This window comes from Hippoglossus hippoglossus, chromosome 11, assembly GCF_009819705.1.
Source record: "Hippoglossus hippoglossus isolate fHipHip1 chromosome 11, fHipHip1.pri, whole genome shotgun sequence".
NCBI classification, from domain to species: Eukaryota; Metazoa; Chordata; class Actinopteri; order Pleuronectiformes; family Pleuronectidae; genus Hippoglossus; species Hippoglossus hippoglossus.
Genome location: NC_047161.1, coordinates 9,250,880 through 9,277,360, shown reverse-complemented (window position 1 = coordinate 9,277,360; position 26,481 = coordinate 9,250,880). Strand labels below are relative to the sequence as shown.

The following is a 26,481-nucleotide window of genomic DNA, read 5'->3' as shown; positions in this document are numbered from 1 at the left end:
GCAATCTTCAATAAGATGGTAACTTTTTTTAAATCACTCGGATACATAAACTGCAGGAAAACACATAAAACACGGAATAAGGGCTTAAACTGCAGTCTTGGATAAGTTGATTTGTAAACACTGCATCAACACGGGGTAACATAACATTTTCCAGAATAAAATGTGATTCGATTTAAAATAAAAAATGCAAACTGAGTGCCACTTTCAAATTGTGAGAGAGTAAATAAATATCTAAATAACAGTGATTCCTTGAATTACCCAAACTGACTGAAACTCATGTCGCCATATTTCAATAATACGGAGTTATCTCATGTTTGGTGTTGATGTAATATCTTAATAAATGTGAGCTCAATTGGTCGAGATGTTTACAGAAAATAGCTCATTTACATTTTTGAACTAAAAAAACATTGACGGACATCAACAACAAGCAGAATAGTAATATCTTATCAAAATAAGATAAGATAAATTTGGGATTATGCTTATTACAAACATTTCTCATTCAAACCTGTGCACAGGCCTAGAGGTTACCATCAGGAAATGATTATGATTAAAATTGTAAAAGCAATCCTGGATCACAATTCATTATTTTCCCCCGAATCGTTCAGCCGGAACCTTTTCTCTTCCTGTTGTAATAGCGGAAGTAATTCTGCAGAAGAGAATTACTTTTTGACACATATGCAATGAGAAAAGGGGATTCAAATTTTGAGTGTGTCAAACTTGTGATGATATTTTTATAACACACCTAACACATGCCGGAGACAGACACATGCGACATAGAAAATTACTCATATCAATGCAGGGCCAGCAGCACTCAGACTTGACCCCGTGTTCACCGCGCTTCATGCTGATGCTGCTCAGTGGACCAATGAGGACGGCCGGCCCCTGCCTGGGACCAACACTTCAGAACAAAGAGTCACACAGCTCCTGTCAACAAGCTTGCTTCATGGACTCCCACAATCAACATACGACAACAACAAAAGCCCCAGCAAAACAAAATGAGTAATGGCTCTTTGTTAGCAGTGAGAAATCTGTGCAACGCTGCTCAAAGCATACAAATCAACAAATCAACAAGTCAACAAGTGGCATCGTGGCGACCCCCCCCCCCCTCTCTCTCCACCCCAAAATGGGAGGCATTCGTTAGCCATACCAGGCAATGAGCCAAGCATCCAGCTTCTCAGGAGCACGCCACCCCTTGCCAACCTGGGGGTGCCGGCTTTGTTGGCCGGGCAGCTGCAACTCAAATGGGGCAGTATGCCCTCACAAACAACCCCCTCCACTCCAAAGATTTAAGTAGTCAGCTCTCACTCATTAAAACGTACAAATGTGCATGTGGGAGAAGGCACATCCAAGATATCACACACTCCAGCGACACACTGTGCAATGCACATGTGAATCCACACACGCACGCACGCACACACACACACACACACACACACAACAGACCCCTCCTCCTCATTTTATGGCTTGTTTTCGTCCTCAGCGGGAATTGAGTCGTGCTGAAAGAGACTTGACCATTGTGCTGACAGGACTGCGCTCTCAGCCTCAGCTGCACCACTCCAGCCTGCACCGCAGACTGCAACAATACTGTGCAACAGCTTTTGTGAGGGCACTGCTGCATAGATGTGCAAATGAAAAACAAGAGAGGCAAAGTTTACTCTGCATTCCCCATCAGACAAAGCTCTGACAAATCTCCACGCAGAGCCGCTGCATTCCTCCTGGTTGAGATTTGGCCTGTCTGCGTAAAAAAGTTTTAAATAACAGTTTACAACTATATTTAAGATTTACAAGCTTTCCAGGCAATGGGGTGGAGTTTGGGTGCTGCTGCTGTATCTGCGAATTCACACTGATCTCACTCACATTTGCATAAAAGGAAATGTGAGCAGTTCTGCACGAGTGGCAACAAACAGCGGCCAAACATTTCCCCTTTTGGTTATGAAAATAAGACTCCGGCAATTACAGCCCTGTTAAGTTACTTCATCAGAAATATATCAAAGCACAACACACACACATGCACACAAACACACACAAATGCAAGGAGGAGCAAACCACGCCAATCAAAATAAATCAAAGACCGTAAACAAGCCACTTTTTTCAGTCTCAGGCATTCCTCAGTCACTCCCACACTATAAAAAGGACACACACACACACACACACACACGCACGCACACACACACACACACACACACAGTGCCAGAAATTGTGTTTTCATCCAAGGGCTGGATTGACCTCTTGTCCTCACATAGTCTTTATCTGAGGCCATGCACAAGGTGGATATGAAGACAGTTTGTCCAGTGCTAATTAGGCCCACATCAGACTATTAATTTGGACATGATTGAAACTTTATATTCTGCCTGTTGTGCCAGGAGAAAAAACACCTCAACAGCTATTTTAACCCTTGTTAAACACCACTGGCCTTGTTGTGCACGACATGAGGAACAGTGTGTGGCAAGCTTGCATCACCTTTGAATGAAAATGTGCAAAACATATCCCCTGAGTGCAAATGTGCAACTCCGGGCGGGATGCACAAAATGATTTGTGACAAATGTGATGCAAAAAAAAATACAAATACAAATCATAATTTAGCCAATGTGCAAAATGCCTGGGGAGCGAGATCTCTCCATATCCCCCCAAAAAACGCTGCAGTCCCAGTGTGTTTGTTTGCCTCGGCTTACCCACCCACTAGCCCACATAAACATTGCGCAGGCCCCATCAAGCCCTTTGTCCCATTTCTCTGATTGTCGCCAAATGTCATGACAGCCCGCGATTTGATGCAATATGCAACCGGATCGGTGCTGCAGCTATTCTGGGCGATGCAGGGTTTATCCCCGCCGGTTAGATCTGTTGTCATCAGCCGCAGAAGCAGAAGCAGCAGCAGCAGCGGCGGCGGCGGTGGCACCGTTAAATCCGCTCTGCGCAGGAAGCGGTTAAACGCTGCAAAACACCGCACAACACAAACAGCGAAGCGCTGCCTGCCGGCCGGAGCTCTGCCCGCGCACTGACCCACCTTCAGGCTGGATCTGAGCGGCCCCTTGGCCGCGGTGTGGTTGATCCCGGCCGCCAGCTCCTCCTCGGAGAACTCCTTGAGGCTCCCGTCCTGCATGAGCACCGTGTAGACGCTGCGCCGGAGTCCCGCGGCCGACACGTCCCTGTTTTCCTGCTTGACAGCCTGGACCACTCCTGTCACCGGAGCCCCGTCCCCGGTCGGACTCGGCGCATAGACGCGGCTGCCGAGGATCGACCGCTTGACCAAGCGCCTCGTGTGCATGTCGAGGGGAAGTAAACAAAAAAAAGGGGCAAGCGTCTCGCTGAATTCAGAGCGGGTGCAGAACCATTAACCGTCGAATTATAGCCGGTAAACAACGTCGCGAAAAACACAAAACCGCAGCGGGTAGACTACGCGCCCCGACAGCCCTGACAAAATGTTAGAAAGCGGCAACATGCTCGGAAGGGAGACAACTCCGAACGGCGCCGCATTCAGGAGCACCGGAACACCGCCGCGGAGCTGGGAGTGAGCACTGGACCGAAGCCTTGCGCCGCGAAAACGATTCATTCGCCGCTAGAGAAGCTCCACATCCAGCCGGTTACCTCTCTTGCTCCGGCCGACCTGTTTGTTTCCCCCACTGCTCCCTCCGAGCCGAGGAGGCGGCGGCAAAACACGGAGCGCCTGACACCTCCGGGAGCCGAAGTGACATTTGTACACGATTTGACAAAATGGCGGCTTGTGTGCGGGAAAACCAGCCGGACGTAGAAGAATCAAAACAAACGCGTCGAGTGATTTCCCTTGACCCGAGCCGTTCTGTCACGATCCCTCTCCAGGGGCTGGGAACGCAATAAACCACGGCCGTGCAGGGGACTCCAGCTCCGGCTTCTGCGGCGTCCAGTCCGGGTGAGGCTCCCACCGAGCAGGGGCTCTACCGGCGGAATGCTGCCTGTAAACATGTGCGGTCCGGCGGCCTCGGCGGCCCGCGATTGGTCGGGGAAGCACACGCCTCCACAAGCCCCCACCGCCCCCACCGCTCCCCCTTCCACTCCGACTGAAGGTAACGCAAGCCGGGAGGATGCTCCATTCAAAACAATGACGCAAGGATGGAGAGGGAGCCAGCGGGGAGGGGGTATGGCAGCAGGGAGGAGAGGGAAAGAGGAGAATTCAGCCCATGGAAAGGAAAAGTTCAACCAGACACTCAGGCTTTATGCGTGTAACCCACTTCCAGGTGTCATCAGACTCCTAGTTCACCATGATCCGGTTCTAAAGTGAAAGTGAGGCTCTGCAGTGGTGTGATTGTGTGAATGTAAACACAACAGCTTATTGGATTTCATGTGGGGGGTTTTCATTTCTTATCAGACGTATTGTATCGCATGGAAGGTTCATGCAACCTGCAGCAGTGAGACTGCACAACCAGCTCTGCTCCCAGTAGAACTACATGCACCATTATGGACTGCACTTTAACACTTCAACTCTCTTTACTGTACAATATTCACTGTGCTATATTCATCTCTCTGTGCAATAGCAACGGTTCATGTGCAATCCACTCAGTGCACATATGTTTCCTGTCTTTACACTGTATATATTAGTTTAATTAAATGCATATTTTTCTATATTTCAACAATATGGGCTATACAACTTAAATTTTGATTGATTGATTGATAAATATGGTCCAAGATCAACCCTGCACATTATGCAGCCAAATCCAAGCCCCATCAGATAATTTAGGCAAAGAATTCTAGAGAGGAGAATCATGGTGCAAATTTATTAAAAATGCTAATTTACATTCATCAACCCATAGGTCAGCCTTGTCAGAAATGCAGTGATATATTTATTGAATGTCACATGGCGATTACTAGAATAGCAGTAGAGTGAATACCTTCGCTAAGGACCAACAGAAAATGGTGAAGTTATTGAAAAATCTTGAAGAAAGTGAAAAAATAACTAAAAATCCTGGATCTTCCCCCTGATCCAGATCCGCAACAAAATTTAACAGGTTCTTCTGCAACCCACATTCCATCTCTCCGCCAAGTTTTGTAGAAATCTGGTCAGTTGTTTGTGTAATCTTGCTTCCAAACAATCATAAAAACCAAGCAACAAACAAACGGACAGGGGAGAAAACATAATCTTCTTGGCAGAGGTAATAACAGTGTCATACTCTTTCCTTTACAACACTGCACTCACAGGTGGCTAAGTTACACCCTGTGCTAAATAAGAAACCTGAAGTGTGATCGCACAATGTATCTGAAGCTGTTGCTTCCCTGAGAAAGAAAAAAAAAAAAGGGATCCGATAAACGTGTTTCACTTGATTAAAAACTTCACAAATGAAATTTAGCAGCAGTCTAATTCATTCATCGTGATAATCAGCGCGGCTTGGCAGATTGAATATAGAAAAATAATGTGATCGCAGTAACAAATGGCCTAATTCATGTCAGATGTAATCTTTTTGGAAAATCACGTGCGGCCCACAGATTTATGTGACAGCACCCTAGTGAATTAAAAAAAAAATAATACAATGACACCATTTATTATATATATATTTTAATAGAACAATTCATGTCATAAAATATTTACATGCTGAGAATGGAAACTGGACAGAGTGGAGTGACAGATGTGGCCATAACTGCCAGAACAGGCTTTGCCCTGTGATCAAAGACGGGTGTCACCATAGAGTTGTCTGCTTGTTGTAGGCCGGAACAAATGGTCTCATTAAGGGACTGGTGGAGCCGAGAGGAGACGCGGCGGAGGCGCATCTCAGGCAACACCCCCACCCCCCGAAGGGAGAGGACATGTATGTGTGTGTGTGTTTTTATGACCGAAACAGACAGCTCGACAGAATAAGTGATTTTAGGTAAGTATCTATTAGCAATGTGTATGCGCTGTCCTGATTAGATTTGGCACGGAAGCATCCCCCCCTTTTGGTAGATCATTTCCTTAAAGGTCATATATAGCGATCTGTGAACACCATTATATCTAAATGATGGCACCAGCCTGACACACAACCACCACACTTGGCTTAGGAACCATGTGCTCAAAGGGGTCGAGTGTTCTTTGGGAGTGAAAACAACACTGATAATTACCCCTCTGCAGAAATGAATGTGATATTTCTGAGGGCTTCGCTTATACTTTAAAAATATACTGGGATTGGATTGCATCTCCAATAGTCTTTCGCCTGTAGGATTGCTGGGCTATGTGACCGCATTTCCAATGTCTGATATCATTTATGAATCTAATACCAGGCAGCGGGGGCCGTCTTTGTTTATCTGAAGCGCAGACAAGCTCCTGCACGTCCGGTGAAACACGAACGGGTGCTGGAGATGCTGTTATGTTTTGATGTGGTGGAAGTAGACGCCAACAACACTTCTGCTAAAGTGGGGAAAATACTGTTTGAGTTAAAGATATATTTACAACAACAACAAAAAAAACAACAACATTGGCCTTTAGAAAATAAACACCAAACAACAGTATTTAGACAATAATTCAGTTATTTTAAATAAAAGTACCACAATTAATGTTTCTGCAAATGTACGTACCAAAACACTGTACCATATTCCCGACCTGTGACTGGTTACTACTTCTCAAAAAAAGCAACTCTGAGTTACGTTACAAGGCAAAAGGCGTCGGACAAGAGGGCTTCAGGTTTACTTCAAAAACAAGTCAGACATATTATCAGTGCTCTTATTCTAAAAAATCATATCACTCTGAACATTGTACAAACGAGTAAAAGCTTACATAACACTTCCAGCGAGTTACAGTCAGAATAGTGCTCCTACTACTGTATATACAAGCCTCGGTTGGCATGTCGTCATCACAAGCTACAAACAGACAGATATGTGTTGTTGTTTTTTTTCTAACAAGTCAACAAACATTGGATATTTAAATTGTGCAGAGGTGTAACTGATCTGTAATAATGACCTGTGTATAAATGCAGTACCGTTATAATATAATAAACCTTGTGCTTTGAAATAATCCACGATGCCAACTGAAGATGATACGGTACCAAGAGTCGGCTCAAAAAAGCATGATAACAAAAAAAATAAAACATTTCATCAATAACATTTGCATTCATAATACAAGGCTGCGTCATTTCATCACATTACAAGTCTTTTTTTGAATTTGTTTTGATCCCTGTGCAAAATGACAAAAAAGGAAATATGGTCTCATCATATGTATTCTTCTTTTTAAATCAAAGTCGAGGGAGTGCGTACCCTTACAACTGCCTCACAACTCACTTTCTTTTAGTATGTATCTCGATAAAAATGCTAGAAACGTCTATAAAACCCGACTTGCTTTCCTCTCATAGACACATTTCACAATTACGTAATAATATGCATCCTCAAATAAATAGGAATTTCAATAAAAAATGCTGACAAGGGCTGAAAAACATGTAAAAAATACATTTTAAATGTATTGCGAAACCGCAAGCTCATGTGACGCTGACCTCCTTCCTCAAGCTCTGGCTTCCATTTTGGTTCTGCGGATGACTAGTTTCATATCCCCCTGACCTGTAACAAGTTTGACCTAAAGTTTAAGAGTCCTCATTTACATTTGATGGCGTATAATCTCACAGATGTTTATTTTGGTCAGGGATGAGACAGGCTTTTCCTTCCAATGCCCATATCTCATTCACTGGGATTTCACGCAGAGGATGCACAGCGGAGGAATAACCTAGAATCACACCTCAATAAAACATGACGCAGAGTCACCTGGAGGAAGCTAGAAAGCAACTAGCAGCTGTCGATGTGGAGTAAAAATAACATGATGTTCAGTCAGGAACAGTAAGTGCATGAATTCCATGAGTGTATGGCACTGAAATCTTTCTTTTTTCCGTCTTCTTTTTTTTTTTTTACGTTGCTGGAACGGATAGTGTCCTCAGCTAACCCCTTCAAATGCTGCATGTGTGTTGTGTGTATTTTTTTTTTTTGTTCAACACAATCCAGCGTTCATGATATGCACTGTCAGCAGAGACGAGATATTCAATTGCAATCCAAAGTGCAATCTTCCACACGATGAATGCCCAGTGACTGAGGTACAACAGTTCATTTACTACCAGGCCTACGAGTACCGATGACGCCGACCCCGTGTGATAAATTAAAAGTTCCAATGTGATGAACCGTACCCGAGCTGCAAAGAGGACACTCGTGTGTTGATGATGGATGCGTTGTGGTGAGCCGTGTTCTGCCGTTTTCCCCAAGTCATGCACCAAAAGCATGCTCGGTAGCAGGTTCAAAGCACTACAAAGACGTATCACAGGGGAGGCTTCGTCCAAACAGATGGAGATGATGAGGAGGGGACTCAGAGACGGGACGTTTCCCGGCCAAGACCCATCTCCCCGACGCTCTCATAGTCAGGCTCTGGCGATCTGCCGTTGTCTGACCCCTCCGCTCCCAGCCTGTCCCTGTGGTCATCATCCGAGCTGCTAGTCTTTGGGATGTGGATGGTTTCGTAGCCGGGATCTGTGCTGTCCAGGATGGGGTCATCCCCCACCTGTGGCTCGTCGGGCTGCGTGTAGATGTCTCGGACGGTGGCGTAGAGGTCGCTGGAGGAAGAGGCCGGGACCAGACCTTTGAGTTCTGCGATGCTGCTGTAGTCGTGCTCCTTGTCCTCCTCGTTCACAGCTTCGTCACAGTTTGTTTGGTTCACTGTAGAATACACAGCGGACTGCGGGACACGGAAGAGACACGTTGTTCATGTGTTTTGCGTAAAACTGGGGTGAACATGACTACATTTATTAAGATAACAGGAACGCAAGCACTAAAAGAAACAGTCAGTGGTGCATTTATATCAAAAGACCCCTGCTAGGTTTTCCCCTTGTAGCGTATTGTCTGATGTTCTATCACTATTTTACCAGTTTCCACGTTTTCTCTTTCTTTTTCATGTTTCTGGTGCTCGGAGCGTTGGCATTCGCAGTGTAAAGTGCTCCTGTCTCGGGATTTGAGCAGGCAGTTTGGGGAATAAGGGGGTTTCAGCAGACACTTACCTCATTGTCTGACAGAACGTGGTTGTCGAACCCTGTTGTAGGAGACAGAGGGGAGTGTAACTGGAGGAGAGAAAGAGCAAAAAAGAGAGATTTAGAAAAGACTGAGGGCTCGATCACATTTTAACTAAAAGTGGCTGTTCATTACATTTGGTTGTCACACATTTGTATTTTCTTGAAGAAGATGGTGACCTCATCTTGTACAGTTTCTCTTGTAATCAAAAGCAGAAAGCTGCAGCTCTTATTGATCTGCATTACAAAAACACACTGGTAAACTACTGACCAGACTGCGAATGTCTCGAGAGAATGTTCGGTAACGCGATCAATGAAGTGAACTTCTAAACTATTCCCAGCAGTGGGAGAAAAACAAGGTCCGCGTCTGCACATATAAAGCTAATGTTGTTAATAACTACCCATTCATTAAGAAAATTATTGAGTGAAAGTCAATGGGCAGTGACAGAGAGTGTGATGTTTCTGCGCACATGCCTCCGTCCACTTCGTCTTTTTTGATCGATGGGGAAGCCATTAATCATCAAAGCACATCTGGCAGCGGCGCCAAACACCTCAGGAGTCTAACGAGAACCTCAATATCCACGCCAGCATCGACCAGAGTGTTCATGTGATAAGAACATTTTATGCCCATTTCTAAGCGGAAGACATTTTGTGAACTCAGTTTTATGATTAAACTTCAGAGTTACTGAGGTTGACGCTGATGCATTTGTAAAGCGGTTGTGTGCCTCCGCCAACCAGTGTAGTTTGAGTTCACATACAAACATTTATTACGGACTCATATAATATTGTTCACTTAAAAAGGAATTTAACAAAAGCTAATAAGATATTACCGAAGGCAGACTTGAGAAAACATGTTTAATGAGGCCACCAAGACCTTTTCTCTTATGGCGTTCTAAAGACAATGTGTTCACAAGGCAAAAAAGGGTTCGTGGGGTCACTGTAACCTTGACCTTTGACCACCGAAATCTAATCAGTTCAACTTTGAGTCCATGTGAACGTTTGTGCCAAATCTGAAGAAATCCCCTCAAGGGGCTCCTGGTATGTTGACTTCATCAAAATGATTCCCTGCAGCAGCTCCTGAGATATCAAGTTCAAAAAGCAAAAATGTGTTTGTGAGGTCACAGCAACCTTTGACCTTTGACCACTAAAATCTAATCATTTTATCCTTGAGTCAAGCGTTTATAAGAAATTCGAAGAAATTCCCTAATGGTGTTCTTGCGATATTGTGGTGAAAAGATTGGGATGGACGGAGGGGCGTACCAAAGAACGCAAACATAATGCCTCTGGCCGATGGCTGCTGCTGAACACACAAGCGTCACATATACTGACAGAAAAACTGCACACAGAGATTCATGTCTTTCAAAGTAACATCAGGCTGATCTACGTTTCTCTGACATTTTTAATCAAAGAGCATAAGTGAATGTGATTAATTTATGGATCACACACGTTTGGAGACATCATTACTTTTATACATCCGTCACACACTCTGCGACGCAGCAGATGCCTTTTTCATTTTGCTTTAATTAGCCGACCAATCACACAGAGTGGCCTGAAAGGAAGACTTCCCATGAAAGCTTGGCTGCAGGTGACCTGACCCAGTCGCTGCACCTCTGAGGGCGTCTCATAATATTTGGTCATTTCATTTGCGGCCTCCTTCTTCTTGGCTCAATTAAAGAGGAATTTTCATTTAGTCGGTCACACAGTCGGAAATTCACGTATTTAACCAAGGTTTGATGCATATGAAATAAATTCTAGTCTTATAAACTCAATTTAACGTATTATATTACAAATCAAATATCATCTATTATATTAAGACCTAGATCAGTATGTGGACTGGGTGTTTGGTGTCACTGGAGATTAATATTTTGACATGTTACAATGCTGTGTTTGCGTGCACGTGCGAGAGAAGATTATAGGAATGTGTTTATGTAGGAGATACAATGACATGCAGGACATGTGAGTACGACAGTAAGCTGATTACAGTCACCTCATGGAGACGGCCAATCAGGTGTCAATGTGTCCGTCATGCTGACACGCGACATCAGTATTTATGCCTCAACTCAGATTATCTGCGTTCTCTGTCTTGCACGTGCTCATTGAAGTATTTAAGCAAATCTAAGCAAACTACAAAAACAGTGTCAACACACCTCAAAGTGTAACCTCAACACAAATCCTCCACCTAACAATAGTGATTCCTCGTTCCGACCGACAGCTCAACACTGCTGACACGCTGGATATCGCAGTTTACCTTCTCCGTGTCCCCAGTGTGTTTCCCAGCGGCCCTCAGGCTGGGTCAAATTCATTTCCTGCACCTCATATGAGAGGTGAAATGACTGCAAACAAGTGTTATTGCTGTGTATGATGGTCCAATAACGGTACAACTGCACAGTGTCGGAGATGATGTGAATAAAAGGTCACAAAAAGACTGTGTGTGTGTGTGTGTGTGTGTGTGTATCTGCAGAGAAATGTTAAACTAGAAACCAGGTGTATGAATGGAAAATATGTGTTTAAATGAGAAAACCTGCCCCTTTGTGCATGTGTGTGAGAGCAGCATTTACCGAGCTGCCACTGGGGGGATGCCCCTCCAACATTTACATACAGGCACCACAGTGTATATGCAAAGACTGTGTGTGTGTCTGTGTGTGAGACACAGAGATGGAGAGTGAGTATCTATAGCCCATATCATCCATCATGAAGCCAGACTAACTGTCATAGTTATGGTGGCCAGCTGGCGCTTACTGGGCTCAGTCACACACACACACACACACACACACACACACACACACACACACACACACACACACACACACACACACACACACACACACACACACACACACACACACACACACACACACACACACACACACACACACACACACACACGATCTGACAAGACAAATCGTCTACGACTCCTGGTCATACACGGGCATAAACCACGGGGAGTCAGGAACATTCAGGGTCAAACTTAAATCAGCCCCAGGGAGTCTATATGTAAACACAGACATGTTTGGGTATATGTGTGTGTCTCTGTGTGTGTGTAATAAGGGGGGTGGGGAGAAATAACAGAATTAATGCTGACTAGACACACCTACAAGGTACATGAGGGAGTGAATATAAATCAGTACATTTTTTGGGCATGCGTGTGTGTGTGTGTGTGTGTGTGTATATGTATGTATGTATGTATGTATGTATGTATGTATGTATGTGTGTGTGTGTGTGTGTTTTTGAGATATTTCATAGCTCAGCAGATCCAAATTTCATCATGGATCCAGGGGTCAGATCAGGCTCGACTCGCCTGCTGTCCACATGAGCTCCAGTAATTAACTAATTGGCTGCTACACCGGGGACAAAGGAACAGAGAGAGTGACCAAAAAAAACAGAAAAGGAATGAACAGAGGAAAAGAGAAACAAAAAGACTGAGGATGTATTAAACGACAATTCTGGTCTATTACAGCATGGGTGCCATTTAATTATTATTTCGATCGTTAATGGTAACGACATTAACTGCAGAGATCTGGGCAACACGGCAACTTTGCTACGCCAAAGACTACTATGAGGAAAAAGGAGCCCTCAGCCAAAGGTAAAAGCAGAAGTGATCTGATCTGAAATCTTTGTAAAAAACCCTCATTGCACAACAGAGCTGAACACACACACATACAATGGTCAGTGTGGGGTCACAGTTTTACTGCTGCTCTCTGATGAAAAAGTTTGGCGAACTCCTCAACTACATCTGGGACGAAGGCCAACATGAGCTCTGTGAGGCTACTTGAGCAGAGCAGCACTTTGAGCCAAATGTTTCCATCAGCGCACACTAACACGCACCCAGCGACAGTGGCAACATGCTGCTGTTTCTGGCCTGATACCAGCAAAGTGAAGAGATCGCGGAGGTTGCTGCAATTCATCCCTGAGAGGGTCGTGAATGTTTGTGCCAAACTGATGATAGTCCGTCCAAGAGTTGTGCAAAAACTTCAAAAACTTTAGAGAGAGAACAAATCAGGGTATCAACTAAGTTATTGGCCTTCCACCCTCTGAGCACCATGGATACCTGTGGCAAACTTAACAGCAATGCATGACTGGCTGTTGAATAGTTCAGTAGGAATGTTCCGATTCCATCATCGGAAGTGCCCACGATACTCCGTTAAATGCCAGATTGCAGGCATCGGCGAGCACACACATCTATGAACTGACCTTTATGAGGGTGGGGGATGATCTGACTGGTTACACATGGGTTGTTCAGTGGTCTTAACCAGCTGAAGAAACCAAGTCAATCACTTTTTCTTAACCTGAGTCAGGCCATACAACAATGACAGCAATCATCACTTACAGGGTTAGTAGCATACAGCTATAATTTATTTTTCTAACTGCACCGGTATCGGATCGGTACTCGGTATTGGGCGATACTCAATAGCAAGGTATTAGAATCAGTAGCCGACCTTAGATCCACAACCGGTCCAAAAATTTGATAAGTTATAATAAATCATCATTATCTTTTAGAATAGAAGAAGGGAAAGTTCAAGTATGAACAGAACATAAGAGACGAGTGTAGAGAAGAAGAACAGTTGCCACTTCACGCAGATTCGTGAAGGATTGACAATGTGGTGATTGTGTTCGTGCACTTGTCAACAGTCTGATTCTTTCTGAGCTCTGAGTGTGTGTGTGTGTGTGTGTGTGTGTGTGTGTGTGTGTGTGTCGCTGATGGATCTCTGCGTGTGGAAGACATCCTGCTGAGAGCAGCAGCGGCGGCAGCTCTGCTCCGCTCAGTGCACGACACCGAACCACTTTTCTTCCCTCCTTTTCACCTCCTCACTCGTTTATCTCACCCTTCTTCATTTCACTCTTCTTCCCTCTCTTCTCCTTTACACATCCACCTCTCACCCTTCTTCCTGTCCTCAATACTGTGTCTTCTTTGTCATCCTTTCTTTTCCCTCCACTCCTCTCCTCTACTACAGATGGCTTCATTTGTATGCTGCTGGGTTTTGTCATTTTTTGTCCTCCTCCCTCCCATTCTCTCTGTATCTCGCTGTCTCTCACTCCTGATTCTCGTCTCCCTCACCCTTCATGCCTCCCGGTCCTTTCTGCAATTTGTTTTCTTGACTCAATCTCCCATCGCTCCGTCACTATCTCTGTTACATCTATTACTCTCTCCTGCACTTCCCACTCCAGCTCCATTTTCAGTTTCCTCTCTTCACTCATACACTGTTTTCTTTCTCTCTCTCTCTCTCTCTGTCTCATTCTCTCGAATTTCTCCCCTCGGTCTGTCACTCTCCCTAAAGCAGCACTGAGCTGGCAGCTCAGCAGATGATAATTGTGTGGGAGATGTATCTGCCTTTTCCTTTGTTCTCCATTGTCTCTTTCTCAACCAGCCACATTGACTCTGTTGCACAGGGTCGAAGAGCTGATCACCCACCTCAGCTTTATATGGTAATAAACTGGATTATGAATATATTAATATCTCAGGTCACTCGAGTGACATTGGAATGACTATCTAACTTTTTTGGTTAGAAATTAGTTGGCAATATGTTCTCTTACAAGTTAATTATAGCAGGCAGCTGTGGCTCAGGAGGTAAAGAGGGTCGTCCACTAACCAGAACTTGGGTGGTTCGATCCCTGGCCCCTCCAATCAGCAAGTTATTTACCTGACAGCTGTTTAGTGATAAATATGTGATAGAAAAAGTGCTGCATGTACAAGAGCTGAATGAATGAGTGGTGGATAAAACAGGGAGAGTGCTACGTAAATACAGTCCATTTACCATGAACATATTTACTATATTCATTTTTTATTTGAATGCATTATTTGTCTTATGTTGTAAGTTTAAACCTGCAAAACATTGAAGCTAGTAATGTCAGTAATAACTGGGTTTAAGTTTCATGAAAAGATTTGGAAATATTCTTAAATGTTTGTCGGAAAATGGTTTTATTCTCATTGGAATAAAATGAAATAATAGTTGGTTGTAAGGGAATCAATGCACTGTGCACAGCTCTACCAAGAAATACGATTTTTCCTAATTAAAATATCAAGAAAAAATCAATTAGTTTTGTGCTCAATGTTTATATTGAAAGTTTAAAAATGTAAATAGGTGGTCGTTCAATGTGGCCCAGGGCGCAGTTAACCATCAGACCACCTGAGAATGAAGTTCGAGTGATTGGCAGTGCCTCAAAAAGTCGATCGGGTCGTCCACTGACCAGAGGTTTGGTGGTTCGATCCCCAGATCTTGCATTTCGAGTCCCGCACTGTCCTTGGGCAAGATACTGAACCCCAAATTTCAGTGTGTTTGAATGCTCATCAAGACTAGAGAACTACACACACAGACTACACACACACACACACACACACACAATCCTCACCTCTCCATTGTGTAGCCCAGCCCCCTCCAGCCCATTCATCACCAACGGCTGGTTGTCGTTTTCATCCAGAACCTTCTCCGGTACCGGTGGAGGTAAGTCCTCCTCTGGTTCCTCCAGAGGCTTGAGAGAAGGCGTGGCGGCATTATCAGAGCGCCTTTTGGTCTCCATGTCGGCACTGTGACGGCTCTTCTTATTCCAGTTGACTGAGGCGTACTCCGCCCCGTCGCACAGGGGAACCCGCTCAGGTGTGCAGGGGCTGAGGTTGCCGTTGAGGAGGGCAGGGGGGTGGTGGGGAGGTTTGTCGGGGCTCAGCTGGACGGTACCATTGGGGAGGCCGAGCTGGGCAGGGGAGTCTTTGAGCTCCTTGACTGTCTCGTACAGGGAGTCTTCAACGCTGACGTCACGTGACGCCACTGCGATCTCCTTCACCACCTGGGTAACAGATACATATATTAGATTCTTTAATATGCTTAAAATTAGCTAAGAACATTACATGCTTCGGTTTTTCACTGACAAACCCATCAACCCCTGGAAAATTCAGATATACTCTCTGTAGTTTGACCCTAAGCTCCATCGATCAACCAATCAATCAGTCAGTCAAGCAACCAGGAAATCAAAGCTTTAATCTCCTCCACTGGCACATTCCAGCTAAGTGCAAGTCAGAACGTGTTTCTGCTGTTGCGAGGTGACTTTAAACACTGACCTCATAGGTGCTGTCCCCTGAGGCTGGGGGTCCGTCCCCGATAAGGGCATTGTTGGGAGGGATGCTGGGAAGCTCGCGGTCCTGAGGACACTTGGAGGACCTGAGCTCTGATTGGCTGGAGAGCATCTCCTCAGACGGATGGGGACTGGTGTCCTGTGTGTCTGTGAGGACTGGTGGGTCAGAGACAAAAACAGAGTCAGGGTGAGTTAACAGACTCGTTTCATGACCGTTTCACTGTTTCTCATGAGAAACAAGATGAATTTTTAACATTTATTTTGAAGTAGTTTTGTTATGAGTCACCATTTTCCTCTTTCTTGCCTGCAGAATACATCTTTTACTATTTCCAGCATCCTGCTACTAATGAGAAGTAGGTAAAATGACTAATGACGATGACTAAGAACGTTACATAGATTTACCCAAAACACAACAGCTGAGATCCAAAATGTTGCATAACAACAGCTGCAAAGCAAATATTATTTTCACGAAAGCTGAATATATAAACCTGTGACAACAGAGCATGTTGCACTTAGCTACAAATGACTCTAGCATTAAATAGCTTATATCTAAAAGGAGGCATATGATGCTTTTTCACTGTTTTTCATACCTTTAGTTTGTTATATAAGTATTTAAAGTTAAAAAGCCCAAAAGTCTGCAGTAAAGCGAGCTCCTCTCCCGAAGTTACTTCCACGCCAACGTGATGTCATGTGACACGTGATATATTTGCATAATGCAGGCCAATCAGAGCAGACTGGGTTTTATCAAGAAGGGGGGCCTTAAAGAGACAGGTGCTAAAACCAAGTATTTCAGACAGAGGCTGAAAAGAGGAGCTGCAGCAATTGACAGTAAGAGGAAAGTGATGTTTTCTGAACATTAGAGCATTTCAAACTTTTCAAGCAAAATTGTGAACCTGAATATGTTTCATTTAAAATAGTTAACAGTGAGGGCCTGACTAAGCTAAACTAACTATCCTTGCTTACTTGTACCGCTGGTTAGAGGACCATTGTGAGAGCTGCTGACGCCCACGTCCGTCACTGGACTCTCTGCTGATTGGCTGATCGTCTCTCTCTCTGACACCTGCAGAACAAAGCACAAGACGTTAGTCACTGCTGGTTCGTGACTCACCGGCTGTGCTGACAGATCGAAGGCATTACGTAAAGAAGTCACACCAAAAAGTGTTGCAAAGTTTAATTCGTGAAAGGAGCAGGAATCTGGGTGGATGAGTTTCACACCTCTGTGCAGCAGGATAGAGGAACATTATTCTCTGGATGTTCAGGATTTTTTCTCAAAACTCACATTAGCAGCACTGAGGCAGTTTTCTCACTCTTTTCTTATCCTCTCATATCATATCACTGTTCACTTAATGCTCATCAACAGCATATGATGCATGTGTTAATAAATGCTGTGTGTTTTTACACACTGGGCAAACACATCTAAAGATAGCTTACAATTTCTTCACGTCTAAAAATCTAAACTGACTCGTGCCTAATGAAGATACGCTGCTGCTGTTTAGTCGTATCTCAGTTGGTTGTAGTCGGGTTCATGAGAGGCTGGGTTGATCTGACATCCATCTTTTTTTCTCCTCACTTTCTCAGATACATCTCATTTTGATGCCTCGTTGAATCATTAATTATTAGATGAACTGACGCTAAGATAGAAATATTTGCACAGTTTTGGCAGAAGAGAGTAAAACGGCAGAATTATGGGTAACAAAAAAGATCTATTTTACTTCCTCTCCATCTACAGGAAAGTCAGAGCTGCAGAGCGGATAACCCTGAGGTTGCCAGGGTTTCACTGCTGCTCAAGGACACTTCAGCAGAGCCCATGTCCTCCACTTGAAGGCTGTTTGCCCGTTCGCTGCATCACACTGCAAACTCTGCAGCTCTAATTAAACTAATGGAAGAATCCACTGCGCCGGTTTCATCAGCCTCCACGGAGTCGAATCAAATCAAACACTCTCATCAACGGCCGATAACTGTCACTGAAAATAAACTGGGCTTAATAACACAGCTGAGCACCTGTAGGATTTATGAACATGCACTTTAATCATAAACTCTCTTGTTTCCACAGGCAGAGGTACGGCTCCGTCACTCACTGCCGACAACATACAAGCACAGTGACACAACACTGACTGGTGTAAGTCATGACTCCCTTTGTCCAGGTTTGTTGTTTTGCTTCTGTCTCTGCGAGCACCGAGGGTGTGCATCAGAAGCTCCACACCCCCACCTAGTGGTCATCTACTGTCAAAACTGTTGGTGGCTATGATGTAATCTTTAACTATTTTATGACCCAAGCATCTCTTATGTTTTTCTTTTGTTTCAGTTTCAAGAGCAAAGCGGGAAATGGCTTCTTAACCTTATCTGGACCTTAAAGTCTTTTTTGACTGGAGAAGACATAATGTGTGTTGCTTTGTGGGTAAGGACTGAATGAGACACTGAATTTGGACTATTTGTATCCTCGAAGTTAAAAAGGTGAACAAACGTCTCATGTTTTGTGTGAATGAAGAGGACGTATGAGACGTGACGGACAGATTTCCTCTATATTGTTAGGACGTAGCCATAGAGACAGTCAGACCTATTGCGGGCGAGTGAGGACGAGCCAAACTGATCATCTGCACAGACAAAGACCCGACATTAACCTGTCAGCCTGTGGCGTGGTCTGTCATTTGCTGAAACTGTGCGACTACCCCACAATTGTGCTGCTGCATGAGCGTTATGGTGAAGGTATCCATCAAATGCTCACAAAAAAAAGGCTTCAGGGAATGAATGTGCACGTGCAAGGAGAAGCTTGTAGCCTGATGCACACACACACACACACACATGCAGAAAAGGCCCCAGAGGGAGTGACAGAGTAAGAGACTAAGTGGATGTCACTTAGTGTGTGGAAGTAAAGCGTTTGTCTCATTTAAATGTTTCTTGGTGACTGAATCATCGGAATTATGGGAGAAATAACTACGTCTGTGAGGCGATGTTCAATCAGACACTGACATTTTAATGAGAGTTAGATACTCAGCGAGAGCAAAGGTCAACTCTAATAACACTGAATATTCAGGTGTTTTTCACATTGTTGTGCATAATGACTTTTTGTATTATTGGATTTAACAAAAAAATTTCGACATTAGAGAAAGAAACACCATGTTGGAGCTGTTTTTAGGTTAATTTATACTCACATTATTCATTCTTCATACTTCTACATTTGTATTATGTTAATTTGCAGCAAATTACAAACGGTGAACCTGAAAACTAGAAATTTTAGAGACAATCTTGCTAACAACTGCAGGCTGTCAGTAATGGAGAATGTAGGGAGGTGATGTTTTTGTGTATAGTTCTGTGTGTGTGTGATGGTGTGTGTGTGTGTGTGTGTGTGTGTGTGTGTGTGTGTGTGTGTGTGTGTGTGTGTGTGTGTGTGTGTGTGTGTGTGTGTGTGTGTGTGTGCATGCTGCTACATGTAAAGCTACATATTTGAACAAGAGAACACGTCCGAACACGTTTTTCGCAGATTCAATTGTTTAATTTCTAACAGCTAGAATTAACATAGTTTCTTGTTTTTTGAGTTTCGAACTGAATTCTGACCTCATCTTATAAAACTCCTGAAAACATCCACCGTTACGCATCATTGTTTACCTAGAGACCGTGTAAGAGAGCAAGTGTGTGTGTGTTTGTAAAGAATGTATGGACACACTGTATTTACTGGTCTGCACATGCACACACATAAAAAGTAAAACAAGCAGAACCAGAAACCTACTTTGAGTAAATATACATTTCAGAGACAGACTTTTCATCATCCACGAGGTGCTTCAGTATTGCTTTTTAAAACTGCGGTTTAAATTTGCTCTAGCATTTTGTAGGTCAAGAGTCAGACTCACTCCATTCATGAGGTTGTCGTGGTCTCCTGCTTTATGTCCATTGGCTGCTTTCTTCTGCCTAAAAGACGAGTGGAGAGATTAGAGAAGACAGAAAACAGGAAGATAAGGTGAATGTTTCTTGTTTTGCTTCTGTTCTGTCACACATTGGATTTTAAATAAAACTATGACGCTATCGAAAATATTGTTTAAGGTTCTAAATGTTTTTAGCTGCTATAAGTTCTATTTTTATGATGCTAATTGTCCCAATTGAGTCTGAAAATGGCTGTGTGTGTTATGGTATTATGGTGCTCACCCCTGGCAGCTAGCACAGAGCAGCAGCAGCATGGACACCAGCAGCAGGACAGTGAGGGTGCTGAGGGTGAAGACCAGGACCAGCTGCTCACTGCCGAGCCACGACGCCACCCCGGTGGCAGCGGCCGCCCCCGACCCGACGACGCCCGCCTCTGGGCCCCACCACACTCCACTCAGCACCGGAGCCATGACGCATCACACTGTTGGAGGAGAGGTCATCGGACAGGTACCTGCTGAGGGAAGGAGAAAACGAGATCTTGTTATTTCAAATAAACATCCATTAGAAAACATGGACATTTAATTAAAGATTCAACAAAAAGGAACCTTTGGGAGCAGCTTAAACATCTTTTAAACACATTAATTAAACCACATTACCTTACAATAAGATAAAATATGTACAACATGATCATTTCAGCCTGACACCAATAAAACCTATACATCAGTTATTCATACAAAACAACTTTTCATTGAATGGAACCTGTGCAAAATAAATATTAGCTGTATTGGGCTTTGGCTTAAGAGGCAATACTCATTATAAAGAAAGATTCCATCCTTTAACATCAAATCTGTGCATCATTTGCCAGCAGCTCAACTGCATCCTGTGAGCACACGTGGCCAGCAGGTGGCAGCATAGAGCAGCGTCAGACTGCACTGCAGACAGAGCTCTGCCTCAATCTGGTGCAGTGGAACTGAACCTCACACCAAACCAGAGCCACCACCACCACCACCACCGGCACCTGGCCTCAGCAACCTCATCACGTCCCCCCCTGCTAACAGCCAGAGTTGTGTTTCACCGCACTGATGGAACCGCCGATGTTATGACGGCTGATCTATGAGGCTTTGTGGTGAGTCACGGCGGGCGGAGACGAGTCTGTGTGCTTCTCTGAGCCCCCCCCCAAAAACAAATAAAGGTGGAGTGGTTGGTTTGCATCCCACCATGTGTGTGTATGTGTGTGTGTAGAAAAGAGGGATGGGGAGAAAGAAAGAAAAAGGGGATCGGACAGGAAAGGTGGCGTACCAGGTGACTGACAGTGAGCACTGAAGAGAGGAACATTTATGACCATCTATCTTCACGTCCTGCTCCTTTCAATCGGCAGAGGAGACAGTTACAGCCGACCTCACAGTGATCGCTGACAAAAACATGACAATCCATCTTCCCCTGTCTGTTTTCTCCTGGTCTACGTGCATGAGCCAAACTGTCTGGACTAATACGTGTGTGTGTGAGTGTACAGAGTTTGTGTATTTTGTGCCAGTGGTGTCTCTCTCTGCTCGCCTATGCTAATGAGACTGGGGAAAGTGGGAGTTGAGGGGAAACGTCTTCGAGCAGCGACGAATTTTTGAGGCGAAGCTGCACAAGCCAAATTTAACCGCTCCCTGCAAAGGGCTGCGGAGGGATTCCTGTTTTTGTTGGAAACGCTGGTTGTGTTTGAAAAGTACACCAGGGCTCAGGCCGCTTGGATGGCAAGAGGCAAACACAAGCGTACCTTGACACCGTGGATGATTAGTCAGGTCGGCCTCGTCTGGAAGGGAGCAGATAATAAAAAACGAGAGGGGGGAGGATTACTGCTTAGTGGAAATAAACAGCACCGAGCTGAATATTAAATGTCGGTGGTGGTGTTCTGTGTGTGTGTGTGTGTGTGTGTGTGTACATAGGTACTACAGGTGTGTGTACGCCCTAAAGTGGGAGCTGTGCTCATGTGAGAGAGTTGTGTGTTTGATAGTGTTTTGTTACTCTAATATCAAGAACATACTGGATAACAGGCAGCCTGCAACCTCACACACACACACACACACACACACACACACACACACACACACACACACACACACACACACACACACACACACACACACACACACACACACACACACACACACACACACACACACACACACACACACACACACAAGCACTTTGCATTGACTTCCATTAAAAGCTCCAAAAGCGGTAACAACATGAGCAAACATTCTTGTATTTCTACCTTAACCATCACAACTAAATACCTAATGCAACCCCTTATCCTAATTCTAAACCTATACCAATAAAAGCCAGTCTTAAAGCTAGGGTTGGCAATCCTGGGAAAGCTCCACTTTAAAAACATGACTTTTCCGTGTTGCTAAATTGTGGTGCAAAAATGTCCTTTCTCCGTTAGGTCTACGCTTAAAGGGGAAGTCACAAAGATATAAGAACACACACACACACACACACACACACACACACACACACACACACACACACACACACACACACACACACACACACACACACACACACACACACACACACACACACACACACACACACACACCATTTTATTGACCGTGTAACTGAGAGGATAACAACCAGGTGACATCACCCATGTATCATATACAACATAAGATGTCTCCTGTATTCATCAGACTGTTCAGTGTCATGGTCACACAAGTTGTTTCAGTCTGTAACCATGTGACTCTTACTGCCACACCTCTGAATCACTGCTGTTACACCATAAAGGTGAACACACACACTTCTGTGTGTTTTCATCCTGAGCCCTCACAGGTAAGTTTGTCCTTTGTGGTCGACACACTGTTTGGTTTTTTCTCCATGACTAACGCCTCGAAAAATTCCTCATCTGGTTTCGTCTGAGTGGTTCGTGTCCAGGTGTCACTATCTGCCACGGTGTGCCAGCTCGTGTGTGTCTCCACTGGCACCTAAATCAGAATAATTACCGGCTGCCACAGCACCGTGTCGCCATGGCAACGTTCCCTTCTAGCCACCAGCGCTATTTAATGGTGGAAGAGGGAGAAACAATGTAATAAAAGAGGAACAAAATTTTTTGAATGCAAACGTGCAGAGGACTGTTAACGGGATGATAATGAAGATGACGACGTCAAACTGTTCAGGGTCAGCTGCTGAATTTCAATATTCATTAAATGTAGCTGGTTTTTCCAAAGCTTTCAACCACATCCTGCGGTTTTCCCTCAGGTGATCGTGTAACTCAGCTGTCATGGAGACGGTTCAGTTGTTATCAAATCGTTATCATATGTTAATTTCATCACAGGATAATAAGTGCCTGTGTATGGGTGGGTGGCTGCATCTGTCTCTGTTCAGATACGCTCTGTGCTGACAACTGTGCGAATCCACCCTCTGAGGAAGAGTGTTGGGCGAAAGCTTTGGAAACAACAAGCTGGACTTCTTTTTTTTTTTTTTTTTTTTTTTTTAAATGGAAAATAATATTAATGTATAATCGCCTGACAATAAGAGTCATGTTTTCCTATCATATCCACAAAGGTAGCCCTCTTCCACTGAGCCGGCCATGTTGCACCGCCATGAAACCCCGGCATAAGTGAAACTAAAGCGTCTTGATTGCCATCTAAATCCCGCCTCCTCCATGTTAGTGGATGGGACATGTTCCAAAGTATAAAGTCAAAGTACACATCAAATCATTTTTTCTCAGAGATGTTTCATCTCATTTTCGGTGGTTCTTAACACACTGATCTGTGTTCAAGTGCTCATTATTCCATTAATTTTGCTTTTAATAACTTGACGCTGTAGAAACGGGGTGAAACGTCACCATTGAAAGCGGTCGCTACTGCACACACTCCGGCTCCAAATTCAGAGGGCGGCGTTTGTATATCTTGGCTTCATTTAATCGAATGGTATGAGGAACCTTGGAAGTACAAACACAGATCCAGCTCCGGATCACATTTCTGACATACTTCCATGCCGAGTAGAAAATATGCGTGGAGCAAAAACATCTATATTTTTTCCCTGAGAAGACACCCTTCATTCCTAAATACCACATATAAAAGCTTGGAGATTTTCCACTGCGGAAAAGTCCTCGCGGGCCACCACCACGCAGCCATGTGATACAACACAGCGAGCCAAGGACTACAACTGTGCTGTCATCCTCTATCTCGCGGCACATTCAGACTTTGATGAGAGAAAACAGAAGCCTTGGAGGGAGAGACAATCGGTGTGGCTGTCTTCTGATTCATGCCACAGAACATAACAGACTGGAAAATCCATTTGGAGAGGAATGTGTTTTTGGGAGTTAAAGGAAGAAATCCAAATTCTGCCCTCACCCAGCTGTACACACACACACACACACACATATAGGGCCAATACTAACCACAAGCCTCACTCAGGCACAATCTACCAAGCAAGAAACCGGAGCCAAAGAGGCAAGGAATCCAGTGTGAGCCCTTCTGCTCTACAGGCGGAGACCCTACCTGACACTGCAATGAAGCGTGCAAGCCAGGCAGAGCTGTGTGTGTGTGTGTGTGTGTGTGTGTGTGTGTGTGTGTGTGTGTGTGTGTGTGTGTGTGTGTGTGTGTGTGTGTGTGTGTTTCGTCTGTTGGACAAGCTGTTGGACAGCAGTGAAAGACAGTGGGGGAGAAAAAAAAAACAGAGAATTAACATCCACGGGTAAAGCTGCGCTCCAGCTTCTGCAGATGCCTGTGTGGCGTTCTGACATCTCCCTCGGCAGGGTCCTCCGGGTGCACTGCACGCAGGCGGAGGGAGGGTTTACAGCTGGATGGCTGCTGAGAAATGAGCCCCGGGAAGCTTCTCATCACAGAGCCAGAGGCATTTCCACAATAATAAATAATCCAGTTTTTTAGGGGGAGGGGGAGAAGCCTCAACTTTTCTTTCAGAAGTCTTGCTCGTGTTGTTTGGAGAACTGCAGGAGGCTCAAAGTAGCGTTTCTAAAATTATAAAAGGAGTAGGGGGAGAAGAAAGTGATGACTGGAGTTTATTCCAGACAACGAGAATTTCTGCTTCATTCGCAGAGACACCCTTTTTGTGCGATTGTTTGGGCTACGAAAATGCATTGTATGCAAAAGTGCAACTTGAAATAGTTTTATGTGATTTATTTTTACTAGGCTGCAAAAGACTGCACATTCAGTGACCTGCACAGACACACACACTTTCCAGTACCACACTCGGTGGTTCTGCAAGGATGTGCACGACCCAAAGACCTTTGTCTCCATAACAACAACACAGCACTGTGCAGGGTCCCTGTATTGATGTTATTTTGGCAGGAATACACACTTTGTACCAAACTGAGCATGAATCATTGACAGTAAATGGACTTTGTTTATATAGAGCTTGAATCTTCACGACTCAAAGCATTTTACGCTACATGTCACATTCACACACACACACATTTATACAGCGCTCTGTTATGCATCTCTTTTCAAGCATGCAGACCAGAGGATATGGGGATCAAACTGACGACATTCTGTTAAGTTGACGACCCACTTTAACTCCTGAGCCACAGCTGCCCGGATGTGGGGATCTACAGTGGTTGTTGTATTGTGCAGTGGGGTCCAAAGTGTAATATCAGTCATTTGTTTAATAAAACATTAAAAATAAATGAATATTTCATTGTCGTAGCTGATTGGTTATTTCTGTATAACATCTTTTAATGCTTTTTTTTTTTAAGAACTGGTTTGGTCTCCATCATTATTGCTCATCTGTGACAAACAAAACGGTCAACACAAAGACAATGAACATGGACGCTTCACATAACACACACACACACACACACACACACACACACACCACTGACCATCTTGTGTCCTGACCCGAGGGCCATTTGGATGGTGGGGGGGTGGGAGGAATGGGGGAGGGGTGAAGACAGATAGGGGACCGCTGCCAGGAGCAGAGAAAATGGAAAATAAAAAAAGAGGAAAGCAACAAGAAAGAGGGAGAAGGACAACTAGAAGGATGAGTACAGAGAAAAAGAAGCAGTAAAGGAAATACGGAAAGAAAAGAAAAGCACTGAGCGCACACACACACACACACACACACACACACACACACACACACACACACACACACACACACACACACACACACACACACACACACACACACACACACACACACACACAGTGACACATCCATCTTTGCACACACAACATTCCCTCTGGAGGGAGAATGAAATACAACTCCCCACACACTGCAGTGCAAACGGGACCCTGCCCTTACTGAGACTGTGTGATTAGGAACACACAGAGACAGTCATATCTCTTGATTTAAACACATTAATGCAAAAATAAACCTACATGTGTCAGGTCACACATGTAGAGAGAGAGGGGGGGGGGGGGAGGGTGAGAGTCTGTGTGTGTGTGTGTGTGTGTGTGCGCGCGCGCGCTGATCAGTCCACGCACGTCTCTATAACTAATCACCATCTCTGCATGTGCGCCCGTGTCCGGTTATTTCCTCGACCATGAAAACAGGTGCTCCTGAAGAAGGGACATAATTCGTGTTGCCGTGGCAACACTGCCCATCCGAGGGGTTAATGGTTTTAGCATGAGAA

General features: G+C 44.5%; 2 protein-coding genes across 5 annotated transcripts in view; both read right to left on the bottom strand.

The window, feature by feature from the left end:
- Positions 1-3,963, bottom strand: part of znf704 (zinc finger protein 704) — a 44,788-nt gene extending 40,825 nt beyond the window's left edge. The window contains exon 1 of one of the 2 annotated variants that reach the window (XM_034600398.1): positions 3,005-3,963. In XM_034600398.1, coding sequence (XP_034456289.1) covers positions 3,005-3,265 — 261 coding nt within the window. In that variant the 5' untranslated portion in view covers positions 3,266-3,963. The remainder of the gene's footprint in view (positions 1-3,004) is intronic. The other variant, XM_034600397.1, reaches the window with a different exon arrangement.
- A 1,544-nt stretch (positions 3,964-5,507) lies between these two features.
- Positions 5,508-26,481, bottom strand: part of pag1 (phosphoprotein membrane anchor with glycosphingolipid microdomains 1) — a 49,626-nt gene continuing 28,652 nt past the window's right edge. Inside the window, exons 2-8 of one of the 3 annotated variants that reach the window (XM_034600399.1) lie at positions 20,178-20,409; positions 19,886-19,943; positions 17,001-17,097; positions 16,024-16,193; positions 15,321-15,752; positions 8,964-9,023; positions 5,508-8,644 (exon numbers count right to left, since the gene is read on the bottom strand). In XM_034600399.1, the coding sequence (XP_034456290.1) occupies positions 8,279-8,644; positions 8,964-9,023; positions 15,321-15,752; positions 16,024-16,193; positions 17,001-17,097; positions 19,886-19,943; positions 20,178-20,365 (1,371 nt within the window). In that variant the 5' untranslated portion in view covers positions 20,366-20,409 and the 3' untranslated portion in view covers positions 5,508-8,278. The remainder of the gene's footprint in view (positions 8,645-8,963; positions 9,024-15,320; positions 15,753-16,023; positions 16,194-17,000; positions 17,098-19,885; positions 19,944-20,177; positions 20,410-26,481) is intronic. The other 2 variants (XM_034600400.1, XM_034600401.1) reach the window with 2 other exon arrangements.